This window comes from Labeo rohita, chromosome 5, assembly GCF_022985175.1.
Source record: "Labeo rohita strain BAU-BD-2019 chromosome 5, IGBB_LRoh.1.0, whole genome shotgun sequence".
NCBI lineage: Eukaryota > Metazoa > Chordata > Actinopteri > Cypriniformes > Cyprinidae > Labeo > Labeo rohita.
The window spans coordinates 34,510,281-34,530,438 of NC_066873.1; the positions used below are offsets into that span (position 1 = coordinate 34,510,281).

Consider the following 20,158-nt stretch of genomic DNA (forward strand, 5'->3'; position numbering starts at 1 on the left):
CTACATTAATTTGTAGATTGAATGTGAAATTATTGTACTATAAAAGTATATTTAAAAACTTTAATGTTAGGTGGGATTAATCACGATTAATTGTGATTATTTTCGGAAAAAATGTGCAAATAATTATTTAATGAGTTAATTTTAAAACGATTACAATTAATAAAAATATACTGCCTTTATGTTGTTTCTACATTAATTTAAAGATTGAATGTGAAATTATTGCAATATAAAAGTAGATTTAAACACTTTAATGTTGGGTGGGATTAATCATGATTGAAAAAAAGTGAAAAAAAGTGCAAATAATTAGTTAATTTTTTTTTTTTGATTGACGGCACTAGTAAAAGTTTTAGTAATAATTAAAGGGTTACTCCACCCCAAAATGAAAATTTTGTCATTAATCACTTATCCCCATGTTGTTCCAAACCCGTAAAAGCTTCGTTCGTCTTTGGAACACAATTTAAGATATTTTGGATGAAAACTGGGAGGCTTTTGACTGTCCTATTGACTGCCAGGTATATACTACTGTCAAGACCCAGAAACATATGAAAGACATCGCCAAAATAGTCCATCTGCCATCAATGGTTCAATCTGAATTTTATGAAGCGAAGAGAACACTTTTTGTATGCAAAGAAAAAAAAAAAGATTTTATTTAACAATTCGTCTCCTCCACGTCAGCGTAGCACCATTTTGGACAGTATCTGGTATCAGTATCCGGATACGCTATTTTTAGTTCAAATTAATGCGTAAATATACGTAGAAATGTATCCGTGTGGTACGGCGTACGCAGTTTGTGTCCAGCGGATACTCTCCAAAATGGCACTACGCTGACGTGGAGGATACGAATTGTTAAATAAGTTGTTCTAAAGCTGTATGAATTTATTTTTTCGGTTAAACACAAGCTATTTTCAAGATATTTTCAGTTGACGGTAGCCATTGACTTCCATAGTATTTTTTTTTCCTCCATACTATAGCTACCGTCAACTGTTTGGTTACCAACATTCTTCAAAATATCTTCTGTTATGTTAAACAGAAGAAAGAAATTTAAACACGTTAAACAACTTAAGGGTGAATAAATGATGACACAATTGAAATTTTGGGGTGAACTAATTTCTAAATGAATGTTTGTTAGCATTTGGAGCTTCATATAGTCTCTGTATTCGTAGTAACCTTAGCATGCAATTGCTGCCTGTTGCACAGGGCAACGGTTGTCATGGCGATGAATAGCTCATAATGATGGGGACCGCAGACTACTGATTGGACAGTGAGGGAATGTTACTTCCTGCGAGAGAGAAGTGGGCATTACAGATTTATGCGGTCTGGTGTGTGTCTAGCTAGCAGGTTTCCGGGGTTGACACGTACGCAAAAGGAGGCAGCATAAAATAAACATGTTAGTTAGCAGCTGCGATAATAGTTCTTCCAAAATCACGCTATTTCACTTTCAGCACTTCGTGTTGGGTGGTTTTGATATATTAGAGCCTAGCGTGCAGTAATTCATTTTATGAAGCTCTCTGTTGAATCTCTGGTGGTTTTTATGCACGTTTTGTTTGTTCATTTTTACTGGGTTGGCAATCACAAACACCCATCCACCCACACGCACTCTCTCTCTCTCTCTCAGTCTTTCTCTCTCTCTCTCGTTCTTTTTTCTCCTCATGTTTTTCCACCCCCTCCTCCCCTGTCGCTCTGTAGGAGGCACAGACCACTGTCATCCATAATGCAGTGGATGGGATTAAGGTACCCAACCACCACCACCACCACTCTTCTTCTTTCCTTCCCACCATCCATCCTCTGTTTGATCTGCATCCCCACAATGCATTTCTGCTAATGTGACTATGGACTATGATGACATCATCCGAGCGTGTGTGCCCGTTGGCTGCATGCGTGACCCTTTTGAAGTTTAGTGTGTACTCACAGTCATACCGTTTAAAAACCGGTTGAATCGCTCTTTACTAGTGACAAATTGCACCTTTTAACTAAACATACTGTAATATGTGAATGAGTATTCTAATGAAACGCATGTCGTGTTGAAGTATTAAGTCGTTTGTGGGCCGCTGCTTTCTGAATGTGCTGTAGTGCAGTTGTTTCACAATTAATCAATGGTCTGTTTAATAGTGATGTTTATTCATGATTATGACGATGGGAAATGAGTGTTGACACATCAGATGTTTGCAGTATGAGGCTGAAGAGCAACAGTTGGAAATCTGTGTCATGATAAGAATATTAAACCTGCTGTCTCAGGTCTCATTGCTTCTGACTGTGTGACGTAGAGACCTCTAGCGGTGGTCAGTGAAAGTGCAACTTGCGAAGCAAGCTCCCTCAACATTAAAAACATTTTTTTTGATAAAATCATTATTTTTAAAATTGCATTTTGTACTTCTGTTGGAGGAGAAATTACACAGTTCATCTTTAAAAATTAAATATGGAATAGAAATTAAATGGAGTAAATTTAAATGTAAATATTTGAAATATATTTCAAATTCAGCTTTTTCTCAGTACAGCTTGACTAATTTAAAAAAATATAAAATATTTGTTAAAAACATTATTTTAGTAAGAATGAACTTTTTAAACCCTTAAACTTCAATTAGTGTAACTTGATCTACTGAAATAACTAAAAATAAAACTGAAGAATTAAATTAAAAAAGCTATAATGTATTTTTTTATATATAGCTTTAGGGTATTTTATTTTTGTGTTTAGTAAATTTAAGAATTAAATTTTAACCTATTTCAGCTACCATACACACACTACCAGTCAAAAGTTTTTGAACAGTAAGATTTTTAATGCTTTTTTTGAAGAAGCCTCTTCTGCTCACCAAGCCGCCATTTATTTGATCCAAAATACAGCAAAAACAGAAAAATTTGAAAATAATTTTTACTATTTAAAATAAGTGTTTTCTATTTAATTGTATTTTACAAGTAATTTATTCCTGTGATTTCAATGCTGAATTTTTCTTTCAGAAATATTTAATATTCTGATTTGCTGCATATAAAACATTTTTCATTATTATTATGTTAAAAACAGGTGATATATTTTATTTATTTATTTATTTATTTTTATAATAAAGTTTCTTGAACCGCAAATCAGCATATTAGGATGATTTCTAAAGGATCATGTGACAGGAATAATGATGCTGAAAATGTTTATTTGATCACAGGAATAAATTACATTTTAAAATGTATTTAAATAGAAACATTAAAAATATTTTGGACTGGTAGTGTATATATGTATATATGACTGTACAAACATTTATAATGTGTGTATATGCATGTAGGATTTTTATTATTTTATTTCTTATTTTTATATTATTTAAAATTATTTCATATGTTTATAGTGGGATTTACTAAGGATTGTGCATGCTGATTATAGTATATTTATTTTATTTGCAAGCAACTCTTAAATAAAACAAAAAAAAGCATGAAAGTGTTTTGCTGAAGTTATATTGAATTCATGTCCTGTTGCTGAAGAAAGACTTTTAAAAACACTTACAGATTTTACAGAGAAAGTGAATGTAAAAGCAAATAGGGCCGCAATCAGTGATGTCACACATCACACTTTATTTTTCTCCCAGGCGGCAGTAGTGAAGTTTAAATCTGGGCCGTGTTGTTCTGCCAGCGTTTGCTGTTCTGTGTGAATTCTGAATTGGGCTTAATCTCCCCCTTGAAAGCGAGCTATTAGACCCTTGTGTGGGAAGCTGTCCGTTTCGCCACGTTTGCCACTTTCTCTGTACAGGTGTAACAAGGTCTGTAGCGCAGCATAGATGATGGAATGAGAGAACAAAAGCCTTTTCAGGAGCACCTAATAATATCGCCCCACATACTGATGGCCTATTTACAGCAGGAGCTGGTGTCCTTGGTGATCGCTTCGGTTACGCTGTGACAGGTGCACGGTCCCGTTTCTCAGGTGACCATGCCCCCCTCCTCCTCATTTCCTATTGAGACATCATTCTGTCGATGAATTCAATTGAGCAATAAGGCACAAGAGGAAGTGGTGCAGCGTGTAAATACAGCTACAAGTTGTCGTTGCGAACCTTTCAGCTTTAACCGTTATCTCAATACTTGACTTATTTAAAAATATTAAATGTTATTTTAGTAAGAATTTTATTGCAATTCTTTCCTGAACAGTGGTTTTGCATCAGGTCTAGACAGCTAATTTAAATGAATCTGCTGTGATTAGCACAGCCCATCTCTTAGATTTCAGCACAGGATGTTGTGAAATTAGGAAAGAGTATTGAGTTCATAACGTTCATTCCTGGTGGAGGTGTGGCCTGTGTTTATTATCATTATGTATGCGAGTGGGATTCTAACTAACATAACAAGCCTCTAACAGTGGTGCTGACATGGACATGCATCATTGAACGGTTAATTGTGCGTGTGATTCCCCAGAGTTCTGCTGTTTACATGTTCATTTATGGTGTGTGTATAACAATCAGAGTGAGGCACTAGTTGGTATTCTTTCTGAAAAATGTTAATATGTTGTGTAACTAATCAGTGCTCTTTGTCTGAATATCACAGGAGTCATCGGACAGCAGTAATGCCACAGTGGAGGATGAGGAAATGAAAGGTAAGATTCAACTCAAATTAGCATTTATATGAAACACACACTGCAGCTTTTCAGCAAAGATTTTTAAGGTTTTGTTCAGACAGGCTGCAAAAATATTGTTGTTTGTAGTGCGAATAGCAAAAATAATATACAGTTGAGGTCAAAAGTTTACATACACCTTGCAGAATCTGCAAAATATTAATTATTTTACCAAAATAAGAGAGATCATATAAAATGCATGTTATTTTTTATGTAGTATTGTCCTGAAGAAGATATTTTCAAATAAAAGATGTTTACATTTAGTCCACAAGAGAAAATAATTGTTGAATTTATAAAAATGACCCTGTTCAAAAGTTCACATATGATTGATTCTTAATACTGTGTTGTTGGCTGAATGATCCACAGCTGTGTTTTTTTGTTTAGTGAGAGTTGTTCACAAGTCCCTTGTTTGTTCTAAACGGTTAAACTGTCTGCTGTTCATCAGAAAAATCCTTTAGGTCCCACAAATTCTTTGGTTTTTTAGCATTTTTGTGTATTTGAACTCTTTCCAACAATGACTGTATGAGTTTGAGATCCATCTTTTCACACTGAGCACAACTGAAGGACTCATATGCAACTATTACAGAAAGTTCAAACACGCACTTATGCTTTAGAAGGAAACAAGATGCATTAAGAGTGGGGGGGTGAAAACTTTTGAAAAGAATGAAGATCTGTACATTTTTCTTATTTTGCCTAAATATCATATTATCATTTAGTACTGCCCTTCAGAAGCTACAGAAGATACTTACATGTTTCCCAGAAGACAAAATAAGTTAAATTTACCCTGATCTTCACATTCAAAACATTTTCACCCCCCAGCTCTTAATGCATTGTGTTTCCTATTACTAAACAAAAAAAAAAACACTGCTGTTGGTTATTCAGGTAACAACACAGTATTAAGAATCAAGCATATGTAAACTTTTGAACAGGGTAATTTTTTTTTATACATTCAACTATTATATTCTGTTGTGGACTATATGTAAACATCTTTTATGTGAAATATCTTATTCAGGTCAGTACTAAATAAAAAATAACATGCATTTTGTATGATTCTTCTTATTTTGGTAAAATACTTAACATTTTGCAGATTCTGCAAGGTGTGTGTAAACTGTAATACTGTGTGTAGTTTAAAACCCAAATAAATTTGTTCAGTACATTCAGGTTGTCATCTTTCTACAGTGACATCTGCTCTCTTATGTTGTTTCACGTTATGCTAATTCGATAGGGATTGTTCACCCAAAAATGAAAATTATGTATTAAATAATTAAAATGCGTAATTATTTACTACTTTTGTGTTGTTCCAAAACTCTATGACTTGTATTTTTTTCCTCCAAAACACAAAAGAAAAGATTTTAAAGAATGTTTTAAATGTTTTTTGTCCATACAGTCAGAGTCAGTGGGGTCCAAAACAACACTAAACCCCACAGACAAAAGAAAAATCTTTAAAATATTTTAGAGAATATATTCTTTTGTGTTCTTCAGAAGAAAAAAATACAAGTTTGGAAAGACACAAGTGCGAGTAAATGAAATAATCTTCATATTTGGGTGTACTATCTCGTTAAGTCTTTTTTTATGGCATCCAATGACTATACAAAATCAAAATCAGATTTTACATAGTTACAGAGCAAACAGTCAGTCCTAAAGTTCATATTTTAAAAGCAAATCAGATTTACACTACCATTTAAGAGTTTGGGATCCTTTTTTTGTTTGTTTGTTTTGTTTTTGTTTTTTTTAAATAAATTTTATTCAACATTAATTAATTAATTGATTAATTAAGTTGACCAAAAGTGACAGTAATAATATTTGCAGCATTACCAAAAAATTGTATTTCAAATAAAAACTTTCCATTAATTAAAAAAAAAAAAAAAACAGAAAAAAGTATCCTCTAAAATTATATGCAGCACAGCTGTTTTCAGTATTTGTGTTTTTTTTTGTTTTGTTTTGTTTTGTTTTGTTTTGTTTTTTGGATTGTGCAGAAATTATTAGAATTATTTCTAAGGGGTCATGTGATACTGAAGACGTAATGGCTGCTAAAAATTCTGCTTTTCCATCACAGGAGTAAACTATATTTTAAAATGTATTCAAATAGAAAACTGTTCTTTTAAACTGTAATAATACAGTATTTTATTTTACTGGTTTTACTGTATTTTTGATCAAATAAAGCCTTGGTGAGCATAAGAGACTTCTTTCAAAAACACAAGTCTTACCGACCCCAAACTTTTTTAATGGTAGTATATGCAGAGTATAAACAAAAGTCTAAATATTGTAGATTCACTTCATGGTCTATTATTATTAAACAGAGAAACTTAGTGAAAAGTTTTAGCATGAGCTCTTTCGGCGCTCACTTCTGAGCTCTCAAACTCTGTTCTGGGTTGGTGTCACTCCTACTTTCAGCGTCTGTGTCAGCTCTCTGCCCCAGAACAAGGCAAGGGCACCTTGTGCTATAATTAAGCTCAGTGGGAAACAGAGACCCTGGCTATTTCAGAGCATGTGTGCGAGTGTGCGTATGAGCAGAAAACTTGCCGCCAAATTTCTGGGCAGACTGCGTGCATGACAGGAGCGTGATGTCTTGTTTTCGTGATCACACAAAAGAGACGGTGAGAAGGGTGTGTGTGTGTGTTACTTCTAGGTGGTGTTGGGAAATATCTGGCTGTAATAGTTGAGTGATGAATTATGGCGCAGCTGTGAGAGGTTAGCTTCATAACATGTACGCTAAAGCACTTCTGTTTGAATAGAGCCAGTTTATAAGGATTGTAAATACGTATTTTCAAAATCTGAATGTTTTTAATGCAGTCATGTTGATTTCTGCAACCACCTAGCATGCTTTTAATGGATTTTGTATGGTTTAAATAGACCATCATATTGATTTGAATTAGTAAAACTTGCTATTTTGTTATCTTTTATTGTATTCTGTTTTAATTATGTTAACTGTACTTTTTGATTACGTTTTTGTTTTGCTTCATTCCTATTCTTAGTAATATAAGCGGTTTTCATGCACTGCAGAAAATAGCAGTTAGAACATTTAGAGATGTTTCTGCTTAAAAACAAATAAAAAAAATGTACCAGTGGAGCAAGACAAAATACAGTTATATTCAAAATAGATTTTCTTCAAGCAAGTCTTAATATGTCTAGTTTTGCTTCTCAGATACTTGTCTTGTTTTAAAGGAATACTTCATTCTAAAAGTCAGACCTGCGCTACTGGCATAGAATTTTTGTTTTTGGGTGACATATATTCCATTACGGATTTTTCATTTAAAAATGGAATTTTTGAATTTCATTTCATTTGTCACTCATGTATACTGAAGTAACACTTGGCTGGAAGCGCAACACACTTTCCATGAAGGCATCTCGCTCCTCCGGCATTTTCTAGGCTTGAGAATGGCTGTGAAAACCATATTGATGTCAGTATGCTTTCTGTGTCCCATCTCTTTCTGTGCGATGTTGGGGGGCGTGTCACAGGAAAGCTTGTAGATAACAGTTCAGTTCAGTCAAACCCCAGCACCCAGCCTGACTCCGCCCACACACCTCAAGGCCCCTCCCCCGCTCTCTTCAGTAAGTGCCCTTTGACTGCTGTGACCCCACCTACCTTCCCATAATCCCCTTTTGCATGTGTGTGATGCAGATCAACACTAAAATGAGTAAAGTAGTGCCATTAAATGAGTGGAATTAATGAAGATTATGGTCAGAATTTGTGTTCTCTTTAGTAAATGGTTACTTTGATGTTTTAATCAAATATAATCTTGCAGTTTTCTGTCCTAATTGTTTAACTAATTTCAGATGATTTCTTTGGATTTTTTTTTTTTTTTTTTTTTTTTTTTTTGAGAGACCATCATCATGTTCTTCTAAGCATATATGAATTTATTTTCCTCTGTAAAACACTATTGGGGTGTTTACTCAAAACACAATTTCCAACAAAAATGGAAAACTTTTTATGCGTTTTGGCTATTCATTTACACAGTAATTGTGTTTTGGGGGCCCGAAAATGAACAGGTTTCAAAATGCAAGTTTTTGAAAACGATATCATTATAGTCTTGAATATCATTATCATTATTAATTTGTGATGTCATGGGCATGCATAGTACGTATATACGCGTATCAATATATGTATACTTTATATATACAAATGTGATGCGATCTAGGAAAACCCAACACGTGAAATTTTATCTTTTTTAGGTACCATATGTACCATGTTCAAGCCCTTTCCAAAACCGTCTTTATTTTGTCTATAACTTGAACATAACAAAAATCTTAAGTTCGCTGATAGCTATGATTTTCAGGAATGGAATTTTCAGAAAAATGAGTTTTAAGTGAGATGGCTTTCACTTTACAGGTTTAAAGTCCACTTCCAGAACAACAATTTACAGGTAATGTACTCACCCCCTTGTCATCCAAGATGTTCATGTCTGTCTTTCTTCAGTCATAAAGAAATTGTTTTTTGAGGAAAACATTTTGGGATTTTTCTCCATATAGTGGACTTCTATGGTGCCCTGAGTTCGAACTTCCAAAATGTAGTTTAAATGCAGCTTTAAACAATCCCAGCCGAGGAAGAAGGGTCTTATCTAGCGAAACGATCGGTTATTTTCATAAAAATAATACAATTTTTATACTTTGTCAAGACGCTCATCTTGTTTTGATCTGCCTGTACTGTTTTTTTTCCGGTTCATGACAGTTAGGGTATGTCAAAAAACTCCCATTTCATGTTCTCCCTCAACTTCAAAATCGTCCTACATCTTTTACCTTTTTTGCTAAGGATGTTTGATCTTCTTTGCATGTTCACTTTGCAAAGACTGGGTCGGAACTTCTGCAGCGATGTAGGATGATTTTGAAATTATTTTTGAAGTTGAGGGAGGAAATACTGTCTGAGTTTTTCGACATACCGGAACTGTCTTGAGCCAGAATACACAGAGTTCAGGGAGAGAAACACAAGATAAACGTTTGAGATTAAAAGTATTTAAATTGCATTTTTTAAATGAAAATTACAGATCGTTTCGCTAGATAAGACCCTTCTTCCTCAGCTGGGATCATATACAAGCTGCATTTAAACTGCATTTTGGAAGTTCAAACTCGGGGCACCATATCAGTCCATTATATGGAGAAAAATTCTGAAATGTTTTCCTCAAAAAGCATAACTCTTTTACGACTGAAGAAAGAAAGACATAAACATCTTGGATGACAAGGGGGTGAGTGCATTATATGTAACAATTTCTGCACTAAACAAGTGAACTTTGCCAAGATATTTTCAGAGCTGATAGACAAGATGTTATAGAATAATAATTTAATAAAAAACCTAATTTTGACAAAAACAAATTGACATTCAACCAATTTTTCCAATGTCCTGAAAATGTCCCAAAAATCCGGCGGGTTTTTCCTGATCGCTTTACAAATGTATACTATCGTTCAATATTTTGGGGTCATTAAGATTTTTTTAAAATCTTTCATGCCCACTAAGACTTTGATTTGATCAAATATACAGATAAAAAGCTAATACTGTGAAAATTACCCCATGAAATTTACCCCATGATTTACTCCCCCTCAAGCCATCCCAGGTGTATATGACTTTCTTCTTTCAGATGAATACAGACGGAGTTATATTAAAAAATGTCCTGGCTCTTCCAATCTTTATAATGGCAGTGAATGGGTGTTTAGATTTTGAAATCCAATAAAGTGCATTGATCCATCATAAAAAGTCCTCCACACAGCTCTGTGGGGTTAATAAAGACCTTCTGATGTGAAGCGATGCATTTTTGTAAGAACAATATCTGTATTTAAAACCTTATAATGCATGATCTCTAACTGTCATACTTACATTCATGAAAGAGTGGCATTCCAGCGGATGATGAAGGTTGTAGGCGTACCATAAACTTAGGTGACAATATGCTAGTCTAAGTTTTGTTTACAACAAAGGACAAACCAGTCTAATTTGGCTTATATCGAAATCCTCCAACATTTTTCTTTACAAATCCTTATTTTGTACTTCTAATTCGTGACTGGTGTTACGTCATCTGAATATGACAGTTAGCGGAAGCTAGAGATTCAAGAGCAAGTTCTAAATATGGATATTTTTCTTACACAGATGCATCGATTCAATTTAGAAGACATTTATTAATCCCCCCAAGTAGCTGTATGGAGTATGTTTTATGATGGATGAATGCACTTTATTGGACTTCAAAATCTCAACCCCATTCACTGCAGTTATAAAGCTTGGAAGAGCCAGGACATTTCTTAGTATAACTCTGACTGTATTTGCCTGAAAGAAGAAAGTCATATACACCTACGATGGCTTGAGGGTTCATTTTTGCGTGAACTATCCCTTTAATGCCACTGCACACAGGACTGCTGTTACTGTTCCGCTCCTTTTTTAAGCTCAACTTCAGTCTGTTATTTCTGTCCTGCCCTGTCTGGGTCCACAGCTGCCACTAAGTTCACTGATCTATTGGGTGTGGTACGTCGGGGCTCGGTGCCCACATCTGATGGTGAGGGGGGAAGCACTATCACTCCAGCTGTTGTTTCTGTGCCCTCCATTACCCAGACCCCCAACATTCCCACACAGAGTAAGTCCCTGATGGACCACAGACAGGTTATTCAGAAGTAGTCCATGTTTATTACAAACTGGTTGCTCACTGCATATTTGATTCACCATGTTTTCTGCAAGCAACTAGCTGTTTATCTTTTTTTTTGTGTTTCGTCAATTGTGCATCCAGTGTCACGTTTGACTGATCTAGTGAGCAGTGTGCGCAGACCTACAGCCCCCCATACAGACAGTGAGTCATCAGCAGCCAGCAGACCCCTTACTGCCCCAATATCTGCCCCAACACACCCCTCCCCTTCCCCTGCCCAACCGTCCTCCAGCCCCCTGCCGTCAGCACATTGTGAGTATGTGGTGTCAGTGTCTGCGCTGGCATTACTGGCACAGCAGCATGAGTTTTAATTTCCTGGGAGTGTAAAAAGGCAGCAGTGATGCTACTGGACTAACATGCATACAGTGTGGATTTCTCGGGTGATTTAATCACATCACTGTGTACACCTGGGAGTAACGTGTCTCAAATGAATCATCTGTGACCAGTTTTGTATTACAGTATGAAGAGGAGAGTCTCTCACAACTGTTATTGCAGGTTGATCGAGCACAAAAAAACCCAAAACGTTGATATCCCCAAAGTTGATTTTTATTAAAAAAACATTATTAGACAAGAATATATATACACTACTATTCAGACGTTTTGGACACAGCCATAGTAAGAACATGCTAGTAACATAATCATACTAGCAACATACTGGTAACATGCAAATCATAATAACAACATGCTAGTAACACAATCATGCTAGAAACATGTTTGCAACATGCTAATCATGCTAGCAACATGTTAGAAACATGCTAATCATACTACCAACATGCTAGTAACATGATAATCATGTTAGAAACACGTTTGCGTGTGCACGTTAGAGTACCTTAGCAACCGCAAGGCAACCACCCAGAATACCTTAGCAACTGCGTAGCGACACCATAGCAACCACCCCAGGTACCCTGGCAACTGCCCTAGCAACCACATAGAAATACCCTAGAAACCAATCTGGGTACCCTAGCAACTGCATAGCAACACCTTAGCAACCACCCAGAATAACTTAGCAACCACATTTGTTTTTCTGATAGAGTGTATTGCCTTCAAAACATTCAGACTTTAATCTTTAAAACTATTTTGAATTTCAAACTACTTCAAACTGAAAACCTTCAAACTTCAAGCTTGTAAAACCTTTTCAAACTTTCTGGCTAGGCTTTTTCAAGCCACCTTGAGTTTGTCTACAGGCAATCTAGTTATCGTAATTTTTCATATTTTGGTTCTTTGGTTCCGTACCCTTCTTAATAAAATCTTAAACATGTAAATTCAACATATTTAAATAATCTAAACGAACCATTTGTGATTAGACCACCTGGTTTTACAGAGAATCTTTAAAAAGTGTTGCCTGCAGACATTGAGTTGTATTTTAACCTTCAGTTCTTTGAGCTGTGGTATTTAGAGTCCTGTGACTAACAGAGCTGGAAAGGAAATGCTGTGTGTGAGAGCATGTACGCTAGTGTAGGTGGCTGAAATCTGTTTGGGTGGATGTTCAGACAACCTGTTTTTTTGTGTGTGTGCTTGTGTTATGTTTAACACAACAGCTTGTGTGTACAGATTCAAAAAGACACATTAGAAATGAGTCTGCTGAATAAATTAGAGTGAACCTGTGGAATACATTTCACGGTGTTTTAAAAGATGTGACTTCACTTACCCATAGTGCTCCTGCTTTTTGATAAGCTTGCTCCTGTTAACACATGACTTTCTCTTTCTACAGCACGCAAACAGGAGATCATCAAAATCACTGAACAGCTTATTGAGGCCATCAACAATGGCGACTTTGAAGCCTATGCGTAAGTTAGCTGTGTGTGAGGTGTATTTTTAACTTTATTTACCCACAACTGACAATAAATACTAAATCAGAAGTTACTGAAACAATGGTTTTAATTCTTTCCAGTAAAATCTGCGACCCTGGACTCACCTGCTTTGAACCTGAGGCCTTGGGAAATCTGGTGGAGGGGATGGACTTCCACAGATTTTACTTTGAGAACTGTAAGATGAGTCGAATTACTCTTCACTTTGCCCTGTCAGGCATGATGTCTGTTCATTAAAGTGAGGCTGTTTCTCACTCTGTCACAGTGCTGTCTAAGAACAGTAAGCCCATCCACACCACCATCCTCAACCCTCACGTGCACCTGATTGGAGATGAGGCCGCCTGCATCGCCTACATCCGCCTCACGCAATACGTGGATGGGCAGGGCCGGCCGCGCAGCAGCCAGTCAGAAGAGACGAGGGTGTGGCATCGCCGGGACTCCAAATGGCAGAATGTCCATTTCCACTGTTCGGGAGCTCCAGCCGCCCCTCTACAGTGAAGGTACATCCTCGTATATAATGTTATTTAATGGTAGAGTCTATAACAAATGCTCCCTAAATTAATATTTATCCAAAAATGTAAATTATGTCAGTAATGACTGACCCTCATGTTGATCCAAACCCGCAAGACATTACTAAAAAGTTACTAAAAAAAAATTTAAAACTTTTTTTAAAACTCCCTTTTTAGGGCAGGTTCATTAATTTAGGGTAAATTCATTTTCTGTGTCATAAAATCTTGGCTGTATTTAGCACACATTGAGCTGCAGATCTGTTTTTAAAGGAGTGGTTGACTGGGTTTTTTCTAGGCTTGATTGTGTTTATGGGGTGCAGTCTAACGTGTTAATGCTTCGTTTTTAAAAAACGCATAATTATTCACAAAATTTACCTTTATTCTACACCACTCTGTCCCTTCTCCAATGAACGCTCTGATTTAATGAAGCCCCTCCCTCAGAAATACGCAGTGGGCTCAGATTGGTTAGCCTGGTCTAGTGTGTTGTGATTCGCTAAACCGCTAGAGCGTGTTCGTAAACGTCACGCCCCTCACATGCGCTCCGGTTGTATTGTGAACAATGTTGAATCAAAATTGCTTATCAATTTGAGAGAATATTAGTGAAAAGGATGACGCAGAACCTGTGCAAGCACGGCTCTAACAGGACGTTTCAGAATGGTATTTGTTTGTTGTTTTTGTTTGTTATTGTCTTAGAAGTCTTTTAGATACACTTTGATTTGTAAATGCTACTGCTTATGTTAGCTTTTAATATATGGTTTTATCCTGATTAAAGCTTTAATACAGCAGAATACACGATTGCGTTGTAGCAGTTTTTGTAAATGTTTATTTTGTAACAGTAAGATGTGTTTGCCAGCAAGTATTGCTTGCTACCACAGCAACTACGCGTGCGTCCAAGTTTAATGCTTCTCATAGCTATGTGGAAAATATCTGTCTGTCTGTACACAAAAAGTGTATAATACGAGGGCACAATCGCGGGTCCCCCTCGGTAGAAATCGTGAACCCGGGGCACCTAGACCAGACTGAAAGGGCAGTTTAGTTAGAGCTCAAAGGGGCAGAAGGGCTTGAGCGGTGTGTGTGTGTGTCTGAAAGGGAGAGAGAGATGCAGAGCAGAGCGTGTGGACCATTAGTTTTGACGACATGGCAACAACTTTTCCTCTTCTTGCCTCGCCCCCTTTATTGCACGTTACCGGGGGCGGGGTTATGTAAATATCTGGGTTTTAGATGTCATCAACTCAGAAAGTAGCTCATTGTAGTCCCTACGAGACATTTTTGTAGGCATTAAACTGCCATAAATTTAAAAGACAATATCTAAGTTTGCACTGAAATTTCAACCTTGCAACTGTACAGATATTGTTTATGCTCAAACAGCAATATTACACACTAACTAAAGTTAAAAAAGTGAAATCACAATCAACCACCCCTTTAACAGTAATTGGAGAAAAATACCCATCATTGAAAAATGAAATGCTGAAATATCTGTCTAATCTTTTTTTAATATTTTATTTTTTAAATGTAAATTATAGTTGAGGTCAAAAGTTTACATACACCTTGCAGAATCTGTAAAATGTGAATTATTTTACCAAAAGTTTACGTACACTTGATTCTTAATACTGTGCTGTTACCTGAATGACCCACGGCTGTTTTTGTTTAGTAATAGTTGTTCATGAGTCTCTTGTTTGTCCTGAACAGTTAAACTGCCAAATTCTTTTTCAGCATTTTTGTGTATTTGAATCCTTTCCAACAATGACTGTATGATTTTGAGATCCATCTTTTCACACTGAGGACAACTTAGGGACTCATATGCAACTATTACAGGAGGTTCAAACACTCACTGATGCTCCAGAAGGAAAATCAATGCATTAAGAGCCAGGGGTGAAAACTTTTGAACAGAATGAAGATGTGTACATTTTTCTTATTGTGCCTAAATATCGTATTTTTCATTTAGTACTGCCTTTCAGAAGCTACACAAGATACTTGTGTGTGTATATATTTCCCAGAACACAAAATAAGTTAGATATAGCTCTAGTGACAATTCAAAAAAATTTAATTTGTAAATAAAACAGATTGTGTTCCAAAAAAAAAAAACTGTCAGTCTTCCTGCTTCAAAAATTTCTGTTTAATATTTCTTTGTAAATAATTGTGAGATTGTGAGAAATTTCACATTCTTGAACAGATTTTGTTGTTGCACAAAGTGATGAACACAACTAACAATCTTTTTTTTCCTCAGGTTGAGCTCGTTGTAGCCACATCTAACAAGAGTGCCCAGCCAGAAATGGAGAGTGCAAGAGTGAAAGAGAGAGAGTGAGGGAGGGGGGGAAGTTGGAGAGAGGGAGGAAGGAAAAGCGAGCCCAGTGATGGGTGGCTGTGAGTCTGCAGTGCCTGGCCCTCCCACACTGGGCCCGGCCCCCTCACTTGTCAATCACCTCACCTGCCAATCACTTTTGTGCGTCGTCTTCTGTCTTACCTTCAACTTTACCCCCTCCCTCCCAGACACCGTCCCTGTTATCTTTACACCCGTGCAGAGACTCCCCTTGTTGTGCACATGTGCTGTGTGGAGTTGGACAGTCTTTGATTAGTACGGATAATAAGGCCTCAGCGAGTCGTCTGTGAAACACCATGCTTTCCGTCGCACCTTCCCAGTGTGAATAACGTTACACTGATTCGCCGTCCTCACTTACAGTGTGTAGATTTTCAATATTATTGTTATTATTATTATTCTTATGATTATGATTAATATCGTTCTTACTGTTGTTATTAGTATTAAATACAAAAGCAATTGTACGTGTCACTTACACAACTCACGTTCTGGATGCCAATGATTTTTAAGTTACGCCTTTTCCAAACACTTTTGGAGAGCATGAAGTTTTCAGTATAGCCAAATCGGCCATTTCCATGTGTGGCTGCTGTTCATGTACAGGCTTCTCAATGTGATTCACATCCAACTGACGTGTCTGTCCATGTGTTTAAACGTTAGTGGACAAATGTTGGTATGTGTGACTGTTTTGGAGCAGATTCTACCAGAGCCTGATCAAAAACGACGTGACGTTCGGGGTCTTCCAGCTTTAATTGCTATTTCTCACATCATTCATGCAGATTTGGAATAATTCATATTGGATGAACAATATCCTTGTTCTGGAAGCCACAGTCGTGTTTTATACATAACCTGTGACACCAATTGCAATGTTAGTATTAGACGGTAGTGTTAGTATTGCGATTTTTAGGTTTTTTTTTCGTTACTTCCTCAGCTGAGCCAGCGGTGTTAGGAAAGCGCCCATAGAGTTGAACCGACTGAAACTAAAAGCCATACCTCAGCTGACCTCCTCATTCGTGTTTTCTCGCACTACGTGGACATCCAGTGAAGACATTGCTCTCCAAAAACAGCTATTGTATCTCTACGCTAGTCATAATGGAGGTTTAAAGTCATTGGAAGCCACTAAAGAGCAGCTGATTGAAGGAATTTGCAAAATTTGGTCGATCTTGGTGGTTTTCAGCTGATGGAGTTACGTATTTGCGCTCTTTTGAGTTTTCCGCTCTTAGATTTTTCGCGACATACGGTGTTGACTTATCAATATTACTCTTGTTCTATTTTTGAGAGTTTATATATATTTTGTTTGTCGTCGGTGTGTGAGAATTTTAAGGAGAGTGAAAAATGTTACCTTGGATCCTTTTTAAAGTGTGTTTACCCTTTGGATGGGCAAAGTGCAAGGTGTGTGAAAATCTTTTGAAGAACGAAGAGGTTCGTAATCAAAATCGGCAGCAATAGTTTTATATTTCGAAAGATGGTAAGATATAGTTTATGAAGCGTACGTCACACCTCGTGCAACTTTATGCTGGTTTCAGTCTACTTTTGAAGGGTTGAGCTGACGTGACATCATCACCCGGTCATGTGACTATTTTATTGACCTTGTGTCCTCAGGTTGTATTTATTTATTTGATGTTATTATCGCAACTTCTTACATGCTTCTTAAGTTTGTGTGCGTGGCACACTTTGTCTAATGTTTGAACACACTAGCTTTGAGCCACGTCATATCGATGATGACTACTGATCTTTTTTGTTGTTGTTATTTGAAAGAAATTGTCCGAAGCACCTCTCACACAGATGAAAAATATGATCCAAATTTTTCTGTCAAACAAAGCGACCCCGCGAGGCACGTGTGTACGTGTGTTTGTGCTCCGGTGTTCTGCTTCTGTTACAGTTACGTCTCATTCTTGGATGCTTTATTTCATGCAAAACTTCACCTGTGTTTATACGAGTGATCAGAGTTCCACACCTGTCCACTCCCTAAAACAAAAAAAAGACAAAAACAAAACAGCATGTAAAAAGTGTACTGTTCTCTGTGTGTTTAGCAATGAAAATAAACATGTTACGAGTGAAAGTGCACATCACTGTTAAAACAGGACACACAGTATTGAAACTGCAGTTTACTTGCATTTCAGCTGGAATTTCTTTGCATGACAGTCACTTGAACACTAGGTTTGGTGTTATTTATCTTTTTGATTTATTTTTTTCTATTGAATGCTGGTTTACCTAAACCTTTCTCTTATCTGTTTTACCAGCTTTGTTAAGTGCATATATATATACAAATATATATATATATATATATAATATTTTTGTCCCAAAATGATGCCGACGGTGGCAGTGTAAATGACGAAGACTATGGCTCCGAAATGTCGATGATATTAAGATTATGGAAATGGTGATATTTCTACGGCATGCTTTTGTATTAAGCTCATTGTTGTCAATGCAGGGTGACTGATATTTATATTAACGACTATAAGATTACTCATTAGTATGAGACTGCTTGACTTCAGAGAAGCAGTTGCAATATTAGCTAAATATGCATGGGGTTTTCAAGATCACTTTAAGCTAAATTTGTATCGGCAGTGACATAGTTCTGCTGTTGTGCTTTGCGGATATTCACCAAACCTGAATGGCCAATAAAATCATGGATTGTTTCTGACTCCTATCAGTCTTTTATGACAAACTTAATAATTACAGCTCAGTAGAGATAGCAGAGATCCAGAGTATTTCTACCTGCACCGACAACACCGTCCGTCTTTAAGCACAGGGCTGTTTCCGTTCCACTCGTCATATCATTTCTCTGATTGGAAACAGTGCCGGATAGTTTCTCTGAAGTTGAGTTTTCTCACGGTAGCCCTCTGTTAGTTTTGTTTTTCTGTATAAGATAATATTCTCTTTGATTTCTGATGATTCTTACTCTTGTTATTGCTCTGTTCTAAAACATGCTCTGTGTATTCCCTGACTTAAGCAAATGTGTTCAAAAGATATAAATAAATGAGATGATTTAAATACTGACGAATCTTGTGTGTGTGCAATCAAAATTGATAAGCAATGTATTTTTTAAAAGGTTCCAGTTCCACTTTGGGAATTCCACTGTTAAGCAATTATTTTTAAAAATATATTTGAAATAAGGCAGTATTTTAAAGTAGCCATTAAGGTAAACCATGTAGGCTATAGAGTGTTTTCATGACGTGTCATCAATCGGCCATATTGGCGGCACTAAATGTAAGCAATACAACTGAACCGAACGAAACTATTGCTGCTGAAAATGGCCAATTATTGTCATGTTTTGGGCTGTACTAATTGGTCAGACCAGGAAAAACATTTGAAGTACTACAAACTGTCTGAGGAACACAAAGGGTTAATGGTTGGGCAAACTGAACCAATATTTCAACATTCACATTTGTTCTTATCATTTCCAGTCAGGTAGGTGAAATATTAGGCTAATACCTTAATTAATACTGCCTGTATGTTTCTTTTCCACCAGTTAACTATAGTTTGTCAAAATATTGTGCCCTTTCCTGCGCGTTAAGTCATTCTCTATATTATTTAGCATCTTCCACACATTTTTTTCTGGGGTTTAGACAGCATGAATTAGCAGAACAACAAATTGAGTACTATATTAACTGTGCAATCCATGCTGTTGTTTACATCCGAGTATCGCCAATATGGCCACGCAGCACAGACTAATTGCATTAGGCTATATTAATTACCACTAGTAACAGTCCCTTATAGCTAGTGCAATCATAAAAATACACTTACTTGTAGGTTTGGGCTTCTACATATAGCACATTTATTATCCAACAAAAATATTTTAGCAAATATTTTAGTCAGAATTACTGCACTCCTATCCACCATTTTCTTCCTGAAAGAGGCCACTGGTAAATTTTATGAGTCAAGCTTCTGGTCCCATCTGCATCCAGCTATTTTTAGCTGTTTTGCTGCTTGATATTGCAAATTGGTGTGTCTTACCATATTATTTAAAATAAAGCATTTCTCATGTTTAGGACAAACTGAATTTCTCTTCGCACCAGCTCATTCTGTGTCTTTCGCTATTTTTTAGATCCCTTGTCAAAAAATCCTATTGGAATTTTACTTTATCCTTTAGGATCTTACTGGATTCTTAAAATCCTATTGGACAATCTGATTTATTTTAATGGAATTTCACTTTGTCCTATTGGATTTTAGATTCTTATTGGACATTCTGATTTATTTTACTGGAATTTCACTTTGTCCTATTGGATTGTCATATCAAACTAACGTTACTGTATTTCGATATAAACGGTATTACAATATCACTTACAAAGAATAGATCTATATACAGCCCAGCCCTGAATGGGATTTTTACT

At 36.4% G+C, this 20,158-nt stretch overlaps 1 protein-coding gene across 47 annotated transcripts in view; it reads left to right on the forward strand.

Annotated features, from left to right (window-relative positions):
- The window catches only part of camk2b1 (calcium/calmodulin-dependent protein kinase (CaM kinase) II beta 1), an 82,047-nt gene extending 63,223 nt beyond the window's left edge, over positions 1–18,824 (forward strand). For 12 of the 47 annotated variants that reach the window (XM_051110918.1, XM_051110926.1, XM_051110919.1 and 9 more), the window contains 7 exons: positions 4,507–4,555; positions 10,984–11,124; positions 11,275–11,442; positions 12,902–12,977; positions 13,082–13,176; positions 13,264–13,498; positions 15,735–18,824. In XM_051110918.1, coding sequence (XP_050966875.1) covers positions 4,507–4,555; positions 10,984–11,124; positions 11,275–11,442; positions 12,902–12,977; positions 13,082–13,176; positions 13,264–13,496 — 762 coding nt within the window. In that variant the 3' untranslated portion in view covers positions 13,497–13,498; positions 15,735–18,824. Of the gene's footprint in view, positions 1–1,686; positions 1,732–4,506; positions 4,556–8,032; positions 8,126–10,983; positions 11,125–11,274; positions 11,443–12,901; positions 12,978–13,081; positions 13,177–13,263; positions 13,499–15,734 lie in introns of all 47 variants that reach the window. The other 35 variants (XM_051110960.1, XM_051110941.1, XM_051110946.1 and 32 more) reach the window with 5 other exon arrangements.
- Positions 18,825–20,158: the final 1,334 nt, after the last annotated feature.